Consider the following 21567-nt stretch of genomic DNA (forward strand, 5'->3'; position numbering starts at 1 on the left):
GCAGCAGTGTCGAGGGCGCAGGGACACAGGCAGCAGTGTCGAGGGCGCAGGGGCACAGGCAGCAGTGTCGAGGGCGCAGGGGCACAGGCAGCAGTGTCGAGGGCGCAGGGGCACAGGCAGCAGTGTCGAGGGCGCAGGGGCACAGGCAGCAGTGTCGAGGGTGCAGGGGCACAGGCAGCAGTGTCGAAGGAGCAGGGGCACAGGCAGCAGTGTCGAGGGCGCAGGGGCACAGGCAGCAGTGTCGAGGGCGCAGGGGCACAAGCAGCAGTGTCGAGGGCGCAGGGACACAGGCAGCAGCGTCGAGGGCGCAGGGACACAGACAGCAGCGTCGAGGGCGCAGGGACACAGACAGCAGCGTCGAGGGCGCAGGGACACAGACAGCAGTGTCGAGGGCGCAGGGACACAGGCAGCAGTGTCGAGGGCGCAGGGACACAGGCAGCAGTGTCGAGGGCGCAGGGACACAGGCAGCAGTGGGGAAGCCCGAGGAGCACAAGCTGCTGTGGGGAAAGACCGAGCGGCACAGGCTGCCGTGGGGGAAGACCGAGCGGTACAGGCTGCCGTGGGGGAAGACCGAGCGGCATAGGCTGCCGTGGGGGGAAGACCGAGGACCAAAGGCTGCCGTGGGGGGAAGACCGAGGACCACAGGCTGCCATGGGGGGGGGGAAGACCGAGGACCACAGGCTGCCGTGGGGGGGAAGACCGAGCAGCACAGGCTGCCGTGGGGGAAGATCGAGGCGCACAGGCTGCCGTGGGGGAAGAACGAGGCGCACAGGCTGCCATGGGGGAAGAACGAGGCGCACAGGCTGCCGTGGGGTGGACAGAGGAGCACAGGCTGCCGTGGGGGAAGACCGAGGAGCACAGGCTGGAGGGGCAAACAGGCATGGGAGCACAAACAAACCAGTGTGGAGGTCGCAGGGGCACAGGCAGCAGTGTGGATGCCGCAGGGGCACAGACAGGAGTGTCGAGGGCGCAGGGACACAGGCAGCAGTGGGGAAGAACAAGGAGCACAGGCTGCCGTGGGGAGGATAGAGGAGCACAGGCTGCCGTGGGGAGGACAGAGGAGCACAGGACACTGCAGGGGCACAGGGTGCCGTGGGGATGTGCAGGGGAACACACAGGCATGGGAGCACAAACAAACCTGTTTGACACTGAGACAGCAGTTTGTGATACCAATGTGATATGACTGAAAGAATGAGTGTGATTAGATAGGAATCCTAATCAAAAGATAGTGATCACAGGCATTATTTGATCCATCCAAAACTCAGTATCAAAGAGGTGTCCTCTGGTTGAACCTATTTCACCATGATGAAGAATATACGTGTTAGTAGATCTTAAACAAACCATTTATGAGGAAGGAACGTTTACAGTTCAACTTACAGGAAACTCGTGGTTCGCTAAAAACATGTGTAAGGAAACTGGCATGGAAAATTCATGGCTCATTGCAATATCTCCAGGAAACTGTGGTCGGCCAGTGGTCAACTAACAAAATGTGCAGGAAGCTACTGGTGTCCACAGCCGCGTGTGGTCAGGTTACATAACCATGACTCAGCAATCACATGCTGGTCACAATTACAATACTGCATTTGCACATGACGTACAAATTGTGTATAAAATACAGGGCTCGCTTAGTGAGATTAGGGACGTTTCCAGGACGCTGAAGTGAACGCAGTGCTCCTGTGATGCAAAGGCCGGGTTGTTTTCCTTCTCACTAATCGAGTGCTTCCGATGAGAAAAGATTGCTACAACATACGATAGTGTTGATGCATATTTCTATTATTGTATAAGATTCTATGACTATAAAGTAGTGCTAATGCCTATGTACCATCAATTATTCATGTGCTATTAAAATAAATATCTTGCTATAAAGAATCTTAGTATTGGTGCCTGTTTAGGATATCAGTGAGCGCTTCGTAAGTACGGGCTTTCAGCCCCTTTCTTTAGGAGAATTTAGCAAGACAAATTGGCGTAGTCGGCAAGATTACTTCTATAAGAAGTAATTAACGAATATTTGTAATTTAGAAACTAAAAACATATATTTGCATAGTGTCAAAGTGTTCAGAAAACGTAAGGATAATGTTAAGGAGGTTGTTGTGGAGATCCCCGGCTGGACTGAGGCTCCCTTCAATCTTATAGCACATGAATTGGTCAATTGTGGATTGGCAGAACAATGGCAGTGTCAAGGTCAGAATGACGATGATGATGAGACTCAAAGGATCTCTCGATATCCGGCTGCTGCTTCTAATTAAAAATGTCATGTGTGCACACGAGAATGAAAAATAACTGCACAGCAAGTCAGTTACATCTATCTCCATGACTGGCTCTTAACCAAGTGTGTTTTTTATTGTTTGAAAGAAACTCTAGACCAAGCAGTAAGGGGGTGTAAACAAAAGTTTTAGTCCAATCAGGTATCGTAGGTCAGGGCTTCATGACGTAGAGAGATCTGCATATTCTCCATGGATTGGTCAGTCCAGGCTCCAGGAATTTCCCTTTGTCCATCTGTCTTGGGTGTAGAACAGGAAATGGTGGCCATCTTCAAGCTATACATACATATATATATCCTAGTATATACTGAGTCTAAGGAAAATACACTGAATATGCAATATACATATATACATGTTAGTAAGAAACAAAAGCATTCACAAATATGTGTGTTAGTTCACATCTACTGAACTATATAACTGAGTCTATGAAATGGCTGAATTAAGTATTTTTGGATACTCAATTCTTTATCCTCAACAGTCCCCCCTAAAGACTTACTTCTGCCATTTCTAAATTCTAAGGGTACTGTGTTCCCTTAGGAAGAGAGGTAGAAAGACTTATCGGAAAACCTGCCTAACTGAACATTGAGGCATGGGCGGAAAGGGGAAAGGGGTTTTCTTCACCGGTTTGAGACCAAGGACTCCTAGGCGAGTCCTCACCCTTTGTAGTTGGACTTTCCCATGTCTCAAGGTTCTCTAAGTCCTCTCTTATAACTGTTCTGGCAATGCTGGTCTAAAACTGTACAGGGTTTTCTGAAAAGGATAAGTATGAGCAGAACGCTCAGTGCAGCTCTGGTTGATTAACCCTTCTACAATGCGAGGTGTGGATCCATAGATTTTTCTGTGGTTGGATCAGCTCCTCTAGTGTTGACTCATGGCTCTTTCTCGCTTGTCCTTTAGGATCAATCAGTCTCCTGACTGGAGACCATATGCTAATAGCTCTGATTTAAGATCACCTTCATGTGCTTCTCAACAACAATGTCGTTTTCTGCACTGGAATGCCTCCGACCAAACCTGGAAAGAAATTTACACAACACGCACAGACTTGCATTCAACGTGCTCATGATATACATCTATAATCAGTTTGCAGTCTCTAAGAATGGGTAGAGTAGGTGCAGGGTGTTTCTACGGACTCTTTACAGTTTTTTCTCACTTCGTTCTAGGCACTTGTCTTACGAGACTGGGTGAATCTGCCCACCTGGGTACTGAACCCTGGTGTCACCAAAGCACACACTGACAATTGTCTTTCACAGATGTTACCTGGGCCATCATTAAGAAGAGCTCTCATGGCAGAGAAAGCTTACCACCCTTTGTCCACAGACCTTCCTCAGTCAGCTGGCTCCCTGCATGTCACACTCCATTCCTTGTTGTATCGCTTGTTCCTGTAGGGATTTAAGAACACAAGGAGTGACAGAAGTCACTGACGTGACCAATGTCACCAAGGCATGGTCGGTATTGGCGAAAGACTGTCAACTCTAGGCCCGTTCACTGCTTCTTGGTCAGCTGCACCTGTGCGAGAATCTCCATCCGAATCCATCAGCTCAGATCTAGACTTTCTTTTCGGCATACCTAATTCATTTGACAACAGGAAAAAATCTACAACCTACATCATACACCTCTAAAGACTCTTACCCACTCCTGTTCTACCCATCAAGAGAGGCATTAATACATCACTGTCTCCTGTATCAATAGGATTGGAGGGAGTGGTCGAATTTAGACTACCTCATGTGGTGTAAACAGCAGCATATCCAGTGCAGAATCGACCACCATCTGGTTTCATCTATAAAAACAAAAACTAAAAAATATACATTAGATCATTCTTATAACTTCATCTCTGATCATAATACAGTTAGTGGTCATCTATACCTCACATGACTGAGAATACTAAATAAATAAACAAACAAATAAACATATAAGACAAGACTTTCCTATTTCAGTTAACAGATATACCTCATAGTAATCTAATAAACATAACCTATGGGAAAAAGGTCAGCTTCAAAACCAAGGTCAACTTCAAAACCTATCTAATATGCCTGCTGCGCCCTCCAAGAAACTGGAGAATATAATTAATACCTTATTCCCCCCTTGTTTAATTGTTTATTTACCAATATGGCAAAATTCAGCGTTTTTATACTGGTATTCCCTAAAAGAAAAGATAAAACAGCAGGTAATAAATTAGCCACATACTAAAACCTAAAATGAACAAACACTGAAAATAACGTACATCTCACAACACTATACATTACTGGGAAATTTTAAAAACCTTACAATAAACAACACTGTATCCATAAAGAAAAGAAAAACCTTTCATAGTAGAAACAACTGAGACATAATTAAATGACAGCTGTGACTGGGCGACTAACCTGCAAAAATATATGAATTGTTTAGAAATAATCAGAAAAACAGAGAAGGTGATAGTCACAAAATAAAAATATGTTGTTCAAATAAATCGCCATTAAAAACAAAACAACACAAATTATATCGCACATCCCATGAAATGTAATATTCCCTATTCCGGTATAAGCAGCAAAGTAAAAATGGGAAATCCTGAACTCTAAGGGTTAAACCAAACTTGCGTCACTATTGGGGAAAGACACATTCCATCAAGACACATTCCATCCTTATTTCTTAAAAGTGAGAGCGGAAGAAGAAAAAACCTCATCCTTTGTTATAACAAAGACGTAGCAGTGAACACATCCATTTCCCATATCTACATTGGATGCATTATACATTTTTCCTAATTCCTTTTTACAAATGGATTTGATACATTTTGACATCAGTAGGGGTAAGTCGTTTACAATTTTTGTTTTAAATTAACTAACACAGTACAAAGATATATATATTTACCTTCCTCTATTTTATGATATAATGCTGCAGGACTTCTAAAATACCAATTGATTTTATGTAAACAGATATCTTTCCACTCATCAATTTTGTAAAAGTTTCACTTACTTATCTTTGACTTGCATTTATGGGATAGCTGAGTAAACAAATATACTATTTATACTTATTCAAATGTGTTAGTCATTTATACCACAGAACACCTCCCACCGGGGGATGGGTGGAGAGCTTTGAACAAAGAGCCATTGCGAGGGGTGTGGCTTATGAGGTGTACTGCCATCAGTGGGTGTAGCAAGACGGCTGCCACAGGAAGTTCCAGGCACCTGACTTCCGGGTGTAGCATCCATGTTGTGACTCCCTGGGTGTACTGGGAGTGTCTGGAACTACGTAGTAAACCAGGGATACTTTTAGTGCCTGTAAATTTGCATTTCAGCATACAAAGGAGAGATTTGATTAGCACCAGATATGATGACTTCTAGAGAAGAACATTGAGGCACAGCTAGAGAAAAACATTTAGTGATTCTACAAACAGCAACAGACAGTGAATGAGGTCTTTGTTCTTCATTATAAACTCACTAGAGATTAATCTGAACTTCAATACATAGATTGCAGCCTGCCATCTAGTGGTAGTCCAACGATTTTACACAACTTTTTGCAATCTTTTATATTTTTTCCGTTTTTTGTAACTAGGGCGACAGCGTTCTCAGCTCCCACTAAAAATAATCTCTTCTTGAACAGAGTATACAGTGCTCTAGTTAGATTGGCCACATCCAACTGAACCCTCTTCCCACTTCCCTACTATGCAATAAGGACATACTGCGACGTCCAACGTACAAATACAATACCGTTCCTCGTACGCTCCTATTTCCGGCGTCTCACATAGCAGTGCATGAGTTAATACTCAGGGGAATACGCTGGTTCAAAACACTTTTCTCCACCACCGGAATCCCTCCCCCTCTTTCCTGTGTAAGAGGACGCACTTTTTCAGCGTCCAACACGTGGATACTAATACCGTTCTCCACGTGTTCCTATTTCCGGCTATAAACACAGAAATCGATGCGTTTTATATAAAAAAACACTGGGGGACACGCCAATTCCCTTATCTCTCTGTTCCAAAAACAAACCAACGATTACAAAATGCTGAAAAACGCATAAACTAGTTAATTTCTCTCAAATCCAAACCAAGATAACACTTGTCTTTCTTTCAAATCATTACAACTCTGTTTGCTCTACTATACAAAGGCTGCAGCCATCTCCTGTATATTACCCAACTGACCCCTCCTTTCTCTTCAATGCAAAGAGCTGCGCCGTTTTGACCACTGGTGTCTGCCTCCTCACTCTTCCACCCCCCTTGTTTCTCAGCTAAAAGACAGCAGAGACCGAGCTGTGTAATTTGATCTCCGCTCTGTCTCAAGCAGCTGGTGGACATATGGCCCTCACCTTTTTGCTTCCTCTGAGTGTAAGAATGTAAGGATGTAGCTGCTTCTGTGGGCTTCTGCTCCCCCTTCTCGCATTCTTTGTTCTCAATAGAAAGACTGTTATATATGTCCCTGGGCTCTACCAGACCCCGCAGTCTGCCTCTTCGCTCTCAGTGAAGAAGAAAAAAAACTGCAGGCAGTGGGTGATTAACTTCCCCCCCTGCTTTTTCACAGAACAAAGACAGCAGCTCCTTAGCCTCCGTGTGGCCACCATCAACCCCCCTCCTTTCTAACACACACAAACTTTCCTCTTAGTGGAGAAATGCAGGCAGTGGGTGATTACCTTCCCCCCTTCTCCTTTGTTCACAGCGAAGAAGGAAAAAAAACTACAGGCACGCTGGGCTTCTCTCCACCATTTCTATAGCTGTCTGCTCAGACAATTAACTCTCCGAGAACCAAACAGAGAAATCACAAGCTTGATTAACCATACACTTACATACAAATCAAACAGACAGCCGGATACTTTAAAACCTACACCTAGCCCATTTGGAAGTTGGGTCTTTCTAGCTCACCGGCGGGTGACAGTCACACCGTTAGGTCTCCGGTGCACTACCATTCTCCGGACTAGTGACCACCCCCTTTCGCCAGGTGTCTCTCGAACCACAGGTAAAACAGCACACACAATATATATGATGGTTACCGTGAAATGAAGGGTGATCAATCCTATCGAGCGACACCTGGATACTTGTGGAGTAGCCCCCAGACGTCCGGAAAATGGAAGCTCTGACTCACCCTTCTCGGTGGCCCCACGTTGGGCGCCAACTGTCAAGGTCAGAATGACGATGATGATGAGACTCAAAGGATCTCTCGATATCCGGCTGCTGCTTCTAATTAAAAATGTCATGTGTGCACACGAGAATGAAAAATAACTGCACAGCAAGTCAGTTACATCTATCTCCATGACTGGCTCTTAACCAAGTGTGTTTTTTATTGTTTGAAAGAAACTCTAGACCAAGCAGTAAGGGGGTGTAAACAAAAGTTTTAGTCCAATCAGGTATCGTAGGTCAGGGCTTCATGACGTAGATAGATCTGCATATTCTCCGTGGATTGGTCAGTCCAGGCTCCAGGAATTTCCCTTTGTCCATCTGTCTTGGGTGTAGAACAGGAAATGGTGGCCATCTTCAAGCTATACATACATATATATATCCTAGTATATACTGAGTCTAAGGAAAATACACTGAATATGCAATATACATATATACATGTTAGTAAGAAACAAAAGCATTCACAAATATGTGTGTTAGTTCACATCTACTGAACTATATAACTGAGTCTATGAAATGGCTGAATTAAGTATTTTTGGATACTCAATTCTTTATCCTCAACAGCAGGATAAGCTCAAGGGTAGTGAACCTACTGATGTTGTAAATGTACTCAGTAGTGTCCCTGTGAAAGCAGGTGATGTAGTGTCTTTAGGACGGCGCATCTGGATTTTGGCAAGTGCATATAGCGTGATGCATGAGCGTTATCTAAAAGATGCAGAAGAAATATTCCCAGATGAAACAAAAGATGATAGAATTAGGTGGCCAGAAAACCGTTCTGGAATATAATATCCGACTGTTGAAGGATAAATTGGAGCATTATCAGAATGTGGCAGAAAAAGCTGCCATAAAAATTGCTAAAAATAAGTACAAGAAAAGAAGAGGAAAGGTAAATAAAACCAAAATTGCTCAAAATAAGTACAAGAAAAGAAGAGGAAAGGTAAATAAAACCAAAGTACATAAAAGTATCGCCTCAGCTTCTATAAACTTGGATTCCGATACTTGGGATGGGGATGTGTGGGATTCATCTTCATCATCATCTGATGAGGATTACCATAAAGGGAGGATTCAGGCTAACCCAGTAAGGAGGCGCCTAGAGAGGACAGAGAATGAGATCATCCGGGAACATGTCCGGGATGGTCAGGGAATCTGCAATATGACGAAGATGGTAATGCTATCACAAATGAGAGAACAATTCCTCATGTAAAGAATCGAGTAACCATTGAAGATTACTCTCAGGGAGAAGTTGATAGCATTTTAACACAGTTTAGACAAAAACCAGGAGAAAGAAAAATTCCCTGGTTGGTCAGGGTGCACGATCTCGGAGGAGGTGGAGTGCACTTTGACGCCGGAGACATGGCAAAATCTGTCACCATGTCTCTGGACCCAGTAATTCAGAGAGCAATAAAAAATGATTTTGTTGATCATAATGAGCAAGGCACTCAAAACTTAATCGTGATCTTAGCCCATGCTTTTCTGGACAAATACCCATCAGAAGCAGACTTTCCTATCAATGATAAACCTTGGTATACCTTAAAAGATGGTATGGAATGGCTGAAGGAGGAAGCAATGAGGAATGCTCTTCCTCTTTTGGGAATGGATGATGATTATCTCCAGTACCCATTGACAGCCAGCATAAGAAATAGGCTGGCTAAACAATGCTGCTCCAGCATACAAAACAGTTATTTTAATTATAACTATAGCGCTGACTGGAGAATCAATCGGTGTAGTTCTAGGCAGGATGAGGGAGTTACAGGATATGGGACAGTGGGATAAACCGTCCCCTTGAGGCCATCTTGGTAACAGTAAGCCAAACAATCCTGATTGGAAAGGGAAATCAGTTGGGGCGGTCCCACGAATGTCTCGCAAAGACATGTTCCAGGCTTTGCTTAAAGCTGGGATCAATAAGGAAGGGATTGATGGAAATGAGACAGGAGAATTATGGAAGTTGTACAAACAGAAAGTTTTATCCACAAAGAAACTGACCACTACAAATGTGAAGGGGGCTCAAAAACCCCCAAAAGGTAAAGAAATCAGAAGGAAAAGGGGAAAAAATCCCAAAGAAAGTGTCTTGGGAAGATTTTCAGTCAGTTTACCCATGGGAAGAACTGGCTGCAGCCGTGGCCACATAGGTCATGGAAGGAAGGGCTAATACACAGACTTCAGTCTGTGTAAATAAAAGATCAGAAGGAAGTGACTTACCATAGGTAGCCAGCCAAACCCCCCTTTTGATGTCAATCTTAGCATACATTGGAAAGGGGGAAATGTTCAAAGAGTCTCAGCTTTGATTAACACGGGAGCGGAGGCGACTTTAATTCATGGAAACCCAGAAAAAAATAAAAGGACCTCGACGCCCTTCCTGACCAGGACCTTTAACGCTATATCCTCAGCTTGCCCCTTTGCCGCGCAAACTCTTGCGGCTACCATAACGGTGATTCCCAAGCCTGGGAAGGACCCAAACAGGGTTTGTCCGGGGTAGAGAGGCGCGCGATAACACTATTAAAACTCTACTTTTGACCTCCCACATGTACAGACAAGGTACTCCAGCCTGCCTGCTATCGATCGATGCCGAGAAGGCATTTGATCGTCTTAACTGGACCTTCCTACACTCATCCCTGGGAATCGGTCAAACTATGTTGGAGAGAATCTTTGCCCTGTATCATAAGCCCTCGGCACGAGTTCGAGCCAATAATACTCTATCTTCTCCCCTGCAAATATCTAATGGCACTAGACAGGGGTGCCCTCTTTCACCCCTTCTATATGTGATAGCCATGGAGCATTTGGCTATATCCCTTCGAAACTCCCCCGATATAAAGGGCTTTGATATAGGTCAGAAATATTATAAACTTGCCTTATACGCTGATGACCTCCTTCTATATCTAACAAACCCGGAAATCGCCTTTCCAGTTCTCATCCAGGAATTTCAACGCTTTGGCATGGTTTCTAACTTCAAAGTAAACTACTCAAAGACAGAGGCCCTTAATATTACTCTTCCTACCACACAAGTCAATAGACTAAAATCCGCCTTCCCATTTAAGTGGGAGACCCAATCTATTAAGTATCTTGGGATATTTGTTTCAGCCAATCCGGATGAGTTGTTTAAGGCTAATTACTCCCCACTGCTTACTAGAACTCTTGCAGATCTTAATAGATAGAACCGGGGCCGACTTTCCTGGTTTGGCCGGATCAATGCCCTCAAGATGGACATACTCCCGAGGTTCCTTTATTTATTCCAAACAGTCCCGGTAAAAGTTGCTAAACAGTATTTTAGACAGCTCCAGAGGGCGTGTAGCAGATTTGTCTGGGGGACGGGGAGACCGCGGATTCGATACGCCACACTGGTGAGACCCAAATCCAGGGGAGGCGCTGGTTTACCTGACTTCGAAAAATATTACCAGAGTGTCCTCCTCACGAGGGTCTTAGATTGGAGATTTAACGATCTCAATAAACAATGGGTGGGCGTTGAGTCACATCTCTCCCCGTTCCCGTTGGCACAGCGTCTATGGGCCCCCTTTCAACAGAGACCGGCGGTCTCGGGGTTTCAACCTCTGACTCAGGCGCTCATGCTTTTCTGGGACAGACATCTGGAGACATTAAACTTATCCCACAGACCGGGGAGTATGAGCCCACTTTTTAATAATTTAGACTTTCCCCCTGCGTTGAAGAGATCTACCTTCTTATGTTGGGACTCCGCAGACGGAGCTACACTGGGACAGGTGGCTAAGAAATTATCTGGAACGGCGTCTTTTGGGGCTTTGCAGGTGTCATGCCCGGAGAGGAGATTATCCTGGCTAGAACATACTCAATTGACCACATTTCTAAAAAAGAAATTCCCGGGAAACGTTCTATTATCCAAACCTACACACTTTGAGACCCTAATTTCATTAAAAGCCGTGCCGCAGCATGCCATCGCATTGATCTACAATCTCTTGTGTACAGCCCAGTATAAAGGGACCCCAACGTATCTGGAGGCCTGGCAAAGAGACCTCCAGATTACGCTGTCAGAACAAGATCATCTCAAAATCTTTACACTCTCTCATAAAATGTCCATTTCTTGTAGTGCACAGGAGAAAAATTTTAAAATTCTTACACGCTGGTACAGATGCCCTGACGTACTGCATAAGATCTTCCCCACAGTACCAGATACCTGCTGGAGATGCGGAGTCGAAATTGGTACTATGAAACATATATGGTGGGATTGCTCCTTGATAAGGTCATTCTGGGATTCAATATTTGAAGTGTACTTTCAACTATCGGGCATTCGAGTAATCCCCACTCCTCAAATAGCCTTACTGTCCCTAATTCCAGGATCTCTCTCTGTGACCAAAAGAGGTATCTTGCGTTTTTTTCTCATCGCTGCTCGTATGATTATTCCAAGACATTGGAAGACAACTACCACCCCCTCTACGAGGGAATTTTTGGAGGAGATAAATAGATTGGAGCGTATGGAATCCCTGATGGCAGATGATAGTGACAAATGGGATGCACATGCTGGCACGTGGACTTCCTGGCTCATTTTCCGAGAGACTCCGGAATATTCGTCTTGGCACAGATAAGGGGCTATACTGTGGTCGTTTATCCCCCAGGTTCCTTTAACTGATATTTGTAATCTTTACGAAGATTCGTATATTTGTGCGTATGAGCTCTCTGGACGCCCGACTTACTCCTATCTATTTATCTACCTATGTCCCCCCCCCTCATACCCTCTTCTCTTTCCTATACCTATCTCTTTCTTCCTTCTTCTCTCTTTCTGATCTTCACTCAGTCTTTATAGTTAAAATAGTTTCCATAATACTGTTTTGAGAAGTCTTACAATGACACGGTATAATCTGAATTGATTTGCTTTCTCTTTTTTTTCTGTTTTCTTTTCTTACCATTCCTATCTTGGTAAAAGTATTCACAATACAGTGTTAATTGCCTGATCCACATGTTTGAATTAACTTTAACCGATGTACATTTACATCTTATATGTGGTATGAGCGATACTTTGTTCACTTTGCCTTAAACTTAATAAAATTATTTACTGAGGAAAAAAAAAAACATTTCTCACATTATGAACATGAAAATGGCTTCTCTCCCGTGTGAGTTTTTATATGCTGATCAAGGTGTGATTTCCGAATAAAACATTTACAACATTCTGAACAAGAAAATGGCTCCCCCCCCCGTGTGAATTTTTATATGCCGATTAAGGTGTGATTTCCGAATAAAACATTTCCCACATTCTGAACAAGAAAATGGCTTCTCCCCCGTGTGAGTTTTTATATGCCGATTAAGGTGTGATTTCCGAATAAAACATTTCCCACATTCTGAACAAGAAAATGGCTTCTCTCCCGTATGAGTTTGTACATGCCGATCAAGCTGTGCTTTTTGAATAAAACATTTCCCACATTCTGAACATGAAAAGGTCTTCCCCCCTGTGTGCATCTTTATATGGTCATCAAGGTGTGATTTCCGAATAAAACATTTCCCACATTCTGAACAAGAAAATGGCTTCTCCCCCGTGTGAGTTTTTATATGCAGATCAAGCTGTGCTTTTCGCATAAAACATTTCACACATTCTGAACATGAAAATGGCTTCTCCCCCGTGTGAGTTTTTATATGCCGATTAAGGTATGATTTCAGAATAAAACATTTCCCACATTCTGAACAAGAAAATGGCTTCTCCCCCGTGTGAGTTTTTATATGCAGATCAAGCTGTGCTTTTCGCATAAAACATTTCACACATTCTGAACATGAAAATGGCTTCTCCCCCGTGTGAGTTTTTATATGCAGATCAAGCTGTGCTTTTTGAATAAAACATTTCCCACATTCTGAACATGAAAATGGCTTCTCCCCTGTGTGCATCTTTATATGCCGATTAAGGTATGATTTCAGAATAAAACATTTCCCACATTCTGAACAAGAAAATGGCTTCTCCCCCGTGTGAGTTTTTATATGCAGATCAAGCTGTGCTTTTTGAATAAAACATTTCACACATTCTGAACATGAAAATGGCTTCTCCCCCGTGTGAGATTTCATATGCCGATTAAGCAGTGATTTCAGAATAAAACATTTCCCACAATCCGAACAAGAAAATGGCTTCTCCCCCAAGTGAGATTTCATATGGAAATCCAAAGATGATTTCTGAATAAAACATTTCCCACATTCTGAACAAGAAAATGGCTTCTCCCCCGTGTGAGTTTTTATATGCAGATCAAGCTTTGCTTTTTGAATAAAACATTTCACACATTCTGAACATGAAAATGGCTTCTCCCCCGTGTGAGATATCATATGCCGATCAAGATGTGATTTCAGAATAAAACATTTCCCACATTCTGGACATGAAAATGGCTTCTCCCCCATGTGAATTTTTAGATGCCCATCAAGATATGCTTTCCGAGAAAAACATTTCCCACATTCTGAACATGAAAATGGCTTCTCCCCCGTGTGAGATATCATATGCCGATCAAGCTGTGATTTATGAATAAAACATTTCCCACATTCTGAACAAGAAAATGGCTTCTCCCCTGTGTGAGTTTTTAGATGTATAACAAGCTGTGACTTCCTAGTAAAACATTTTACACATTCTGAGCATGAATATGGCTTCTCCCCTGTGTGAGCTCTTTGTTGTTGATCTCCCCTCTTGTGGCTTTTATTTTGCTGAACATTCTGTTGTAAATCAGGAGATTGTTTAGAAGCATCACATGACTGATCTTGGTTGGGAAGGGCTGAAGGTTTTTCTACGATAATGAATTGCTCTTCAGATGTATTCTTTATAATGCCAAAATCTTCTGTCAAAACAATAAAACAGAATTCGTAAATTTTAACCTTTAAACTTTAACCTTCAAACTTTGTTTTCACTGGTAAACTCACTGCAGTCAGGGCCCTATCATTGTGCTGCCCAGATAGTGATGGCCTTATTACCAAGATGACTACCACAATTCCAAAAAGAAATTACACAGAAAATTAGCTAATAATATTGACTATATCCTGAATGTCATACCTGGTACCACAAGCACAGTGTCTATGGCTGCCTTATATAAGGAATATAAGAGGAATTATACTTTATGAGACCAAAAAACTGACAGTCTAAATACTCTTAAAAAATGAAAAGGACGACTTCCGGTTTTGGCGCCAATTATGAAAGTCGGACTTCTCTCGGGCTCAGTCCCTCGCCCAGAATCACAATGTGGGAGAATTAACACGCTCAGCAACAGGGCTGTGGAGTCAGAGTCGGAGCTCATTTTGGTATAAAATGCACAGACTCCAACTCCAGCTTTAAAAAAAGTGTATTAATATTTCATAATTGAACTTTCATATGAATTTTATAAATGTTACTCAAATATATATGTTCTATCAAACTATGAACAACAGTGATAAGCAGTTCTGCTGGAGGGACATTTCTTACTTCTTGTTTGTCACTGTTCTCACCTGCTCTTATCTAATCTTAAGGTACCTTCACACTTAGCGATGCAGCAGCGATCCGACCAGCGATCTGACCTGGTCAGGATCGCTGCTGCATCGCTACATGGTCGCTGGTGAGCTGTCAAACAGGCAGATCTCACCAGCGACCAGTGAACAGCCCCCAGCCAGCAGCGACGTGCAAGCGACGCTGCGCTTGCACGGAGCCGCCGTCTGGAAGCTGCGGAGACTGGTAACTAAGGTAAACATCGGGTATGGTTACCCGATGTTTACATTAGTTACCAGCGCACACCGCTTAGCTGTGTGTGCAGGGAGCCGCGCACACTGAGCGCTGGCTCCTTGCTCTCCTAGCTACAGTACACATCGGGTTAATTAACCCGATGTGTAATGCAGCTACATGTGCAGAGAGCAGGGAGCCGCGCACACTGCTTAGCGCTGGCTCCTTGCTCTCCTAGCTGCTGTACACATCGGGTTAATTAACCCGATGTGTACAGCAGCTACATGTGCAGAGAGCCGGAGCCGGCAGCACAGGCAGCGTGAGAGCTGCGGAGGCTGGTAACTAAGGTAAATATCGGGTAACCACCTTGGTTACCCGATGTTTATCTTGGTTACAAGCTTACCTCTGCTGTCAGACGCCGGCTCCTGCTCCCTGCTCGCTTCATTTGTCGCTCTCTCGCTGTCACACACAGCGATCTGTGTGTCACAGTGGGAGAGCGCCTTTGAAGAAAACGAACCAGGGCTGTGTGTAACGAGCAGCGATCTCGCAGCAGGGGCCAGATCGCTGCTCAGTGTCACACACAGCGAGATCGCTAATGAGGTCACTGCTGCGTCACAAAAAGCGTGACTCAGCAGCGATCTCGGCAGCGAGCTCGCTGTGTGTGAAGCACCCCTTATACTTGGTTAACCTCATGCTGCCCCAACACCCCCTACTTACAATGTATGAAACTGAAAGTGAAAGTGTGTTGCAAATTCTTAGTAGCAAAGCTCCTCCTCTAGACTAGATCATACTAGATGTGCGTCTTCCAAGCATCTCACAGCTGCCTGCTACTCAGAAGAGGAATACTGTAAGAAGTATTATCCTTTCAACAAACTTTGCATCAGTTAACTGAGTACATGAGGAATAATAACAGTATTACTGACCACTATATCAGTTGTACGACCTGGCAATAATTTTGTACAATTGTTTTTTAGGAAAAGCAATTGTCATTTGGATTGTGAATGCAGAATTAAAAACCTGAGAATGTCAAAGAAGCATCACATTAAATCAGCTGTATTTGAACATTTCACCATCACTCAAGATAGAAAACATTATGTCTGTCAGTGTATGAAAAATGATCCAGACGAAAACAAATGCTGTGAAGCCAAGATGAGTGCACATTCAGGCAAAGATAAAAATGCTCCTACCAGAGCTTCTAATGTAGAGACATTTACAGCGCTTTCATCCAGAAGTACTGAAAGCAGTGGATGAGAAATACTGCATCCAAACCAATGAACCAGTGCCCAGCTCTTCCAGCCAAACAAAGCAGCAGAGAACTTTGCAGCCATCAGTTGCAAGATATTTTGTCAGTGACAAAGTTACTGTGACAATAACAGTAGATACATTTAAAAAAACAGATCATAGAGCTTGTTGTAAAGGATAGTGTGCCTATTTCATTATTTTCACGACCAGCTTATGTGTCTGAATGGGGAAATGGCCCGCAAGCTTGGTGTTTCTCTGGAGAGAGTATTAGAAAATTAGTAATCGAAGAAGCTTTTAAACAAAAGGAAGAACTTAAAAAAACTCTCAAGGGACGCTTTCTGTTTCTTAAAATGGATGCCTGCACACGTCACAGAATGAACTATTTTGCCATCAATGTCCGATTTGTTTGTGACAAAAATGAAATAGTTACCAAGACATTGGCAGTAAGAGACACCAAAGCTCATCACACCAGTGAGTTTCTCCAGGTCTTGGTGGAAAAGGTTCTGCAAGACTATGAACTTAAAAAAGAGCAAGTTCTGTCGTAACGGACAATGCTTCAAATATGATAAGTACTATTAAGCTAATGAATGAGAGTAATGATGGTGACCAGCAGCTAGAAGAACATTCTGGGTCCACAGACACAGAAATGTTTGAAATAGAGGAACACGGTATTGTAACTGAGGAGCAAACTGAAGTTGCTTCAGATGAACAGCAACATGATAGTTTAGATAATCTTGTTGAAACTGTGTAAATACGTTCTTTCATTTATCACATACGCTGTGTTGTGCATACGCTACAGCTGGCTATAAGAGACAGTCTGCAAGAAGGACATGCTGCTGCACTGATTGGCAAGGTGAGAAAATTGGCTACTGTTGCCAGAACCCCTAAAGTTGACTCAATTTTGAAAAAACGTGCTGGAAAAGGGGCAATTATTGATCAAGCCACACGATGGGGCAGTACTTACTTAATGATTCAGCGCTTGGTTGAACCGAAAACCTTTCTTGTAGACATGGCTAACCCTCAACTGATGCTAAATGAAAATCAGTGGAATTGGGTGACTGAGCTGGAAAAATTGCTAGAGCACCCATTTACAGTGACTAAAAAATTCCAAGCAGAGGACTTAACTCCAGGTATTTTCTTAAAGGAGTGGAAGAACCTGATGTTTCGCCTGTCCCAAAGAGGAGGGTTAATTGCAAGTGGCATTGCTACATCAATGAAACGGAGAGAGGAGCTACTATTACAAAATAACATTCTTTTGGCAGCTGTTTATGTAGACCCAATGCATTGGATTCTTCTAGATGATCAACAGCTAAGTAAAGGAAAAGAAGCTCTGTTTGAAATAGCAGTAGGGATGAAAGGGTTGCAGAACAGTCAGGAGGAACAAGAAGAATTTGGTCGTCCTGCTACATCTTCACCCTCATCATCAACTGATGAAGAATTTAATTTCGAAAAATATTTGGATCACAAGGACCGTGAAAGCGTTCCCGCATACAAGAGTCATCCCCATCAAAGAACACAGCCAGTACATTTCAGCAGAATTTTTCATGTGCACTAAAAGAAATTGAGAAATTTGACCGTTCATCAAAAATAACAGTGCAACAAGCGATTCCTCTGTATCCTGATATTGTCAGAGATGTTGCCCGAGTGGTTACTGCTTTGCCACCAACACAAGTTAGTGTAGAGAGGTTGTTCTCTGCTCTCAAAATAATTAGATCAGATTTGATGAAGGATGATCTGACAGAGGCAATACTTTTTCTGAGGACAAATTTATAGATTTCTTCTTATTAACTGCATAAAAGTGTTTATTGCATATTTACTTACAGTTTAGAAAAGTTTATAAAAGTTATTTGCGATATTCTAATTCTAATAAATGTAGTTTTTGCGCTAAGTGGTCTGATTACTTACATGATGGTGAGAAACTGAATAAGCACGATGTTAATATTTTACAACAGTAAATTTATTGTTACGAATTGGCCATTTATGAAGGAGTCGGAGTCGGAACCTGATAAAATCCAGGTGTCGGAGTCGCAACTGTGGCTTACCGACTCCACAGCCCTGCTCAGCAAGCCCCTGACCGTATCACCTGGCAATCTGTACCATGTGGCAGAGGTTTTCTGCTCAGAGGGAGCCTGTAGCAGCGTTGCTGGAGAGACATCAGGCTGCGTGATAAAGATGGCGCTGGCAGCGTAGCTGAGCTCCTCACCCTCACTCCACATGTGTGCTTGCAAACTGACGGCCTGCTGGTAGGACAAATTATCAAACCGGGTGAGGTGGAGAGGCTGTATTGACGGCGGGGACCCAAGAGAGCTCAGAAGATGGGCGATAGGGGGTTAAGGGTACCGTTTCACTAAACGACGTACCAGCGATTCCGACCACGATTTGACCTGGTCAGGATCGCTGGTGCATCGCTACATGGTCGCTGGTGAGCTGTCAATCAGGCAGATCTCACCAGCGACCAGCCACCAGCGACTCTGTGCTTGGTAACCAAGGTACAAATCAGGTAACTAAGCAAACCGCTTTGCTTAGTTACCCGATATTTCCCTTGGTTACCAGCATCCACCGCTTATCGCTGGCTCCCTGCACACGTAGCCAGGGAAAATATCGGGCGGGTTACTAAGCAAAGCACTTTGCTTAGTAACCCGATGTGTAGCCTAGTTACGTGTGCAGGGAGCCAGCGTTAAGCGGTGTACGCTGGTAACCAAGGTAAACATCAAGTAACCAAGCAAAGCGGTTTGCTTAGTTACCCGATATTTCCCCTGGTTACCAGCGTATGCTGCTTACAGAGTCGGTACTCGTTGGTCTTCCGCCATTAAACACGCCGATGTGTGCTGCACAGCGGGAAACCAACGAGCAAAAAAATGAACCTGTAACGATCAGTGATTTCCCCACAGGGGCCAGGTCGCTGCTTAGTGTCACACACAGCGAGATCGCTGATGAGGTCACTGGTACGTCACAAAACCTGTGACTCAGCAGCGATCTCGCTATGTGAGAAGTACCCCTAACTCTACAGAGCAGTGCAGTGTGTGAATTAAGCTACTAAATAAGCTAGGGGCGTCCTCCCAGAAATGCAGGAGCTGGGACATTGTTCCAACAAAGTGGATTACTAAAGCACTGCTACAAGCCATCTGCTAGATAGGCTGAGGGGGGCTGAAGTGGAAACTCAGGAACAAGAATTAAATAAATAAAAGCACAATAAAACAATACAAGTCACAGCTCCCTGTAAGGACCTGACTCTGCAGACCAGGCCACCTGCTGGATAAGCTGAGCCCCCCCCTTCCTGAAGTGTGGAGACTCCAGGAGCAGAGTTAATTAAATTAAATAAATTCACGCTAAACAAACACAAGTTACAGCTCCCTTTCAGAACCTGAGGCTGCAGACACCTGCTGCCAAGCTGAAAACCAAACATAAGTAGCTTCCCATTGATGGAACGCTATCTACGGAGGAGTGGTGCCTAGACATTGGATCCCCCCAGACAACAGATTCAGCAAGGGGAAGATATGGCATCGTCATTTAAGTCCCCCCCAGAGTGGGCAGAAAGCAGAAAATGAGAACACGGCAGCTTTCAGTGGAACCCCGGGTACCCCAGACATATTTAAATCGGTGTAAGGTATCTACTATGAGCGCCTAGCCTCTGAAGTGGCAAACAACATTCTGACAGACATCTCCATCACACTTAAAGGTAAGGTGTCGTGGATTTATATAACCCAAACAATGACTACTTGTAAGATAACATGCAGTTATAATGTTGTTATCTTGCTTTAAATAGAGATGCCTTTCAGTTTTTATAATGCTGGAAAGCTGGCAATGGGGGCTGCCATTATACATTCCTAGTTTTACATGTAGATATAAAAATAGGGGTTTGTTGGTGTCACATGTATGGGCCAGGTCTCCCCAGTGATCAGGTAAATCATTTAACCATTTCTCCTTACATGTACAACCTTGTTACAGTGTGGGTTGTGTGAAGTGATGCCTATGTGCTTCTGCCATTTGATGCTTTACCTTGGGCACTGGCATCTCATCCTTTCCCCCACACTGTACTGCTTGTTTGAACCATGTTTTTCTCCTCCTTTCCTGCTCACATAATACGGTATGGTTGACATGGAGTCCTTGCCCCCATATTATGTTTACATCTACATGTGCCACTGTTTTTGCTTGGTTTTCCTGCCTTGTGGCTTTACGCTTTATATCTCTACCCTATGTAATTAATAAATTAGTTTTTGTTTGACCTTTAATCGTTTTTTGTAGAATTTATTTCTATCTGTTTGGTGCCTCACATTTCAGCCGTGGGTCTCACTATATCCATTCAGCCCAATCCACCTATATACCACACATTGGTTAAGCAAGTTCCTTGCTCCCCTTGGGTGTTTTGCATGGCTGCATTTCTTGATCTCTTTTTGTATTCCTAGTTTTAGCACGACAGTTCAGGCTCAATTTACAGCACCTCATAGACATAGGCGATAGTAGTCGGATTCTGACCCCATTAGTTCTATTACAATTGAAATGGTAATGCATATGTGGGCTGCCCAATTCACAGCCGTGGGTGTGTTCAGCCGCCATTTTCCCATAGCCCACGCTTTGGGCTGGGCTGCATTTTTCCCCTACAGCCAGGATCTGAAAGAGCAAGCAGTACCATCCCAACAGATCCTAGAACAGTGACGTTACAGACAGCTGGAGCGGCGTGCAGCGGTGGATTACTGTCTGCAATGACACCCCCTCCCCCCACCGCCCATGCAGCAGAGCTTTGTGTATGTTTTTGTTTGTGTGCATGTATGCAGAGCATGTGAGTAACGGCGCCCCTCCCCCCGCTACCACTGTCTCTACTGACAGCCCCCCGCTCCCCCCTGCTCTCCTTGCTGCAGCCGCTGTGGGCGTCCATGCAAAGCAGTGCGTGAGTACCGGTGCCCCTCCCCCGCCACTGTGCATCTAATCCTCTCCTATGCGATACTGTCTGCTCAGTTGCTGTATCTAAACCTATCCTGTGTGATACTGTTTGCTGGGCTGTGTAACTAATCCTGTCCTGTGTGGTACTGTCTGCTGAGCTGGGTATCTAATCCTCTCCTGTGTGATACTGTCTGCTGAGCCGTGTATCTAATCCTATCCTGTGATACTGCCTGCTGAGCCGTGTATCTAATACTCTCCTGTGTGATACTGTCTACTGAGCCGTGTATCTAATCCTCTCCTGTGTGATACTGTCTACTGAGCCGTGTATCTAATCCTCTCCTGTGTGATACTGTCTGCTGAGCTGTGTATCTAATACTCTCCTGTGTGATACTGTCTACTGAGCCATGTATCTAATCCTCTCCTGTGTGATACTGTCTGCTGAGCTGTGTATCTAATACTCTCCTGTGTGATACTGTCTACTGAGCCAT

At 43.9% G+C, this 21567-nt stretch overlaps 1 protein-coding gene across 2 annotated transcripts in view; it reads right to left on the bottom strand.

The window, feature by feature from the left end:
- Positions 1-1199: 1199 nt before the first annotated feature.
- The window catches only part of LOC142257597 (uncharacterized), a 1260196-nt gene continuing 1239828 nt past the window's right edge, over positions 1200-21567 (bottom strand). Inside the window, exon 18 of one of the 2 annotated variants that reach the window (XM_075329744.1) lies at positions 1200-14105. In XM_075329744.1, the coding sequence (XP_075185859.1) occupies positions 12466-14105 (1640 nt within the window). In that variant the 3' untranslated portion in view covers positions 1200-12465. Of the gene's footprint in view, positions 14109-21567 lie in introns of both variants that reach the window. The other variant, XM_075329737.1, reaches the window with a different exon arrangement.

This window comes from Anomaloglossus baeobatrachus, chromosome 1 (assembly GCF_048569485.1).
Source record: "Anomaloglossus baeobatrachus isolate aAnoBae1 chromosome 1, aAnoBae1.hap1, whole genome shotgun sequence".
In the NCBI taxonomy this organism is placed as follows: domain Eukaryota; kingdom Metazoa; phylum Chordata; class Amphibia; order Anura; family Aromobatidae; genus Anomaloglossus; species Anomaloglossus baeobatrachus.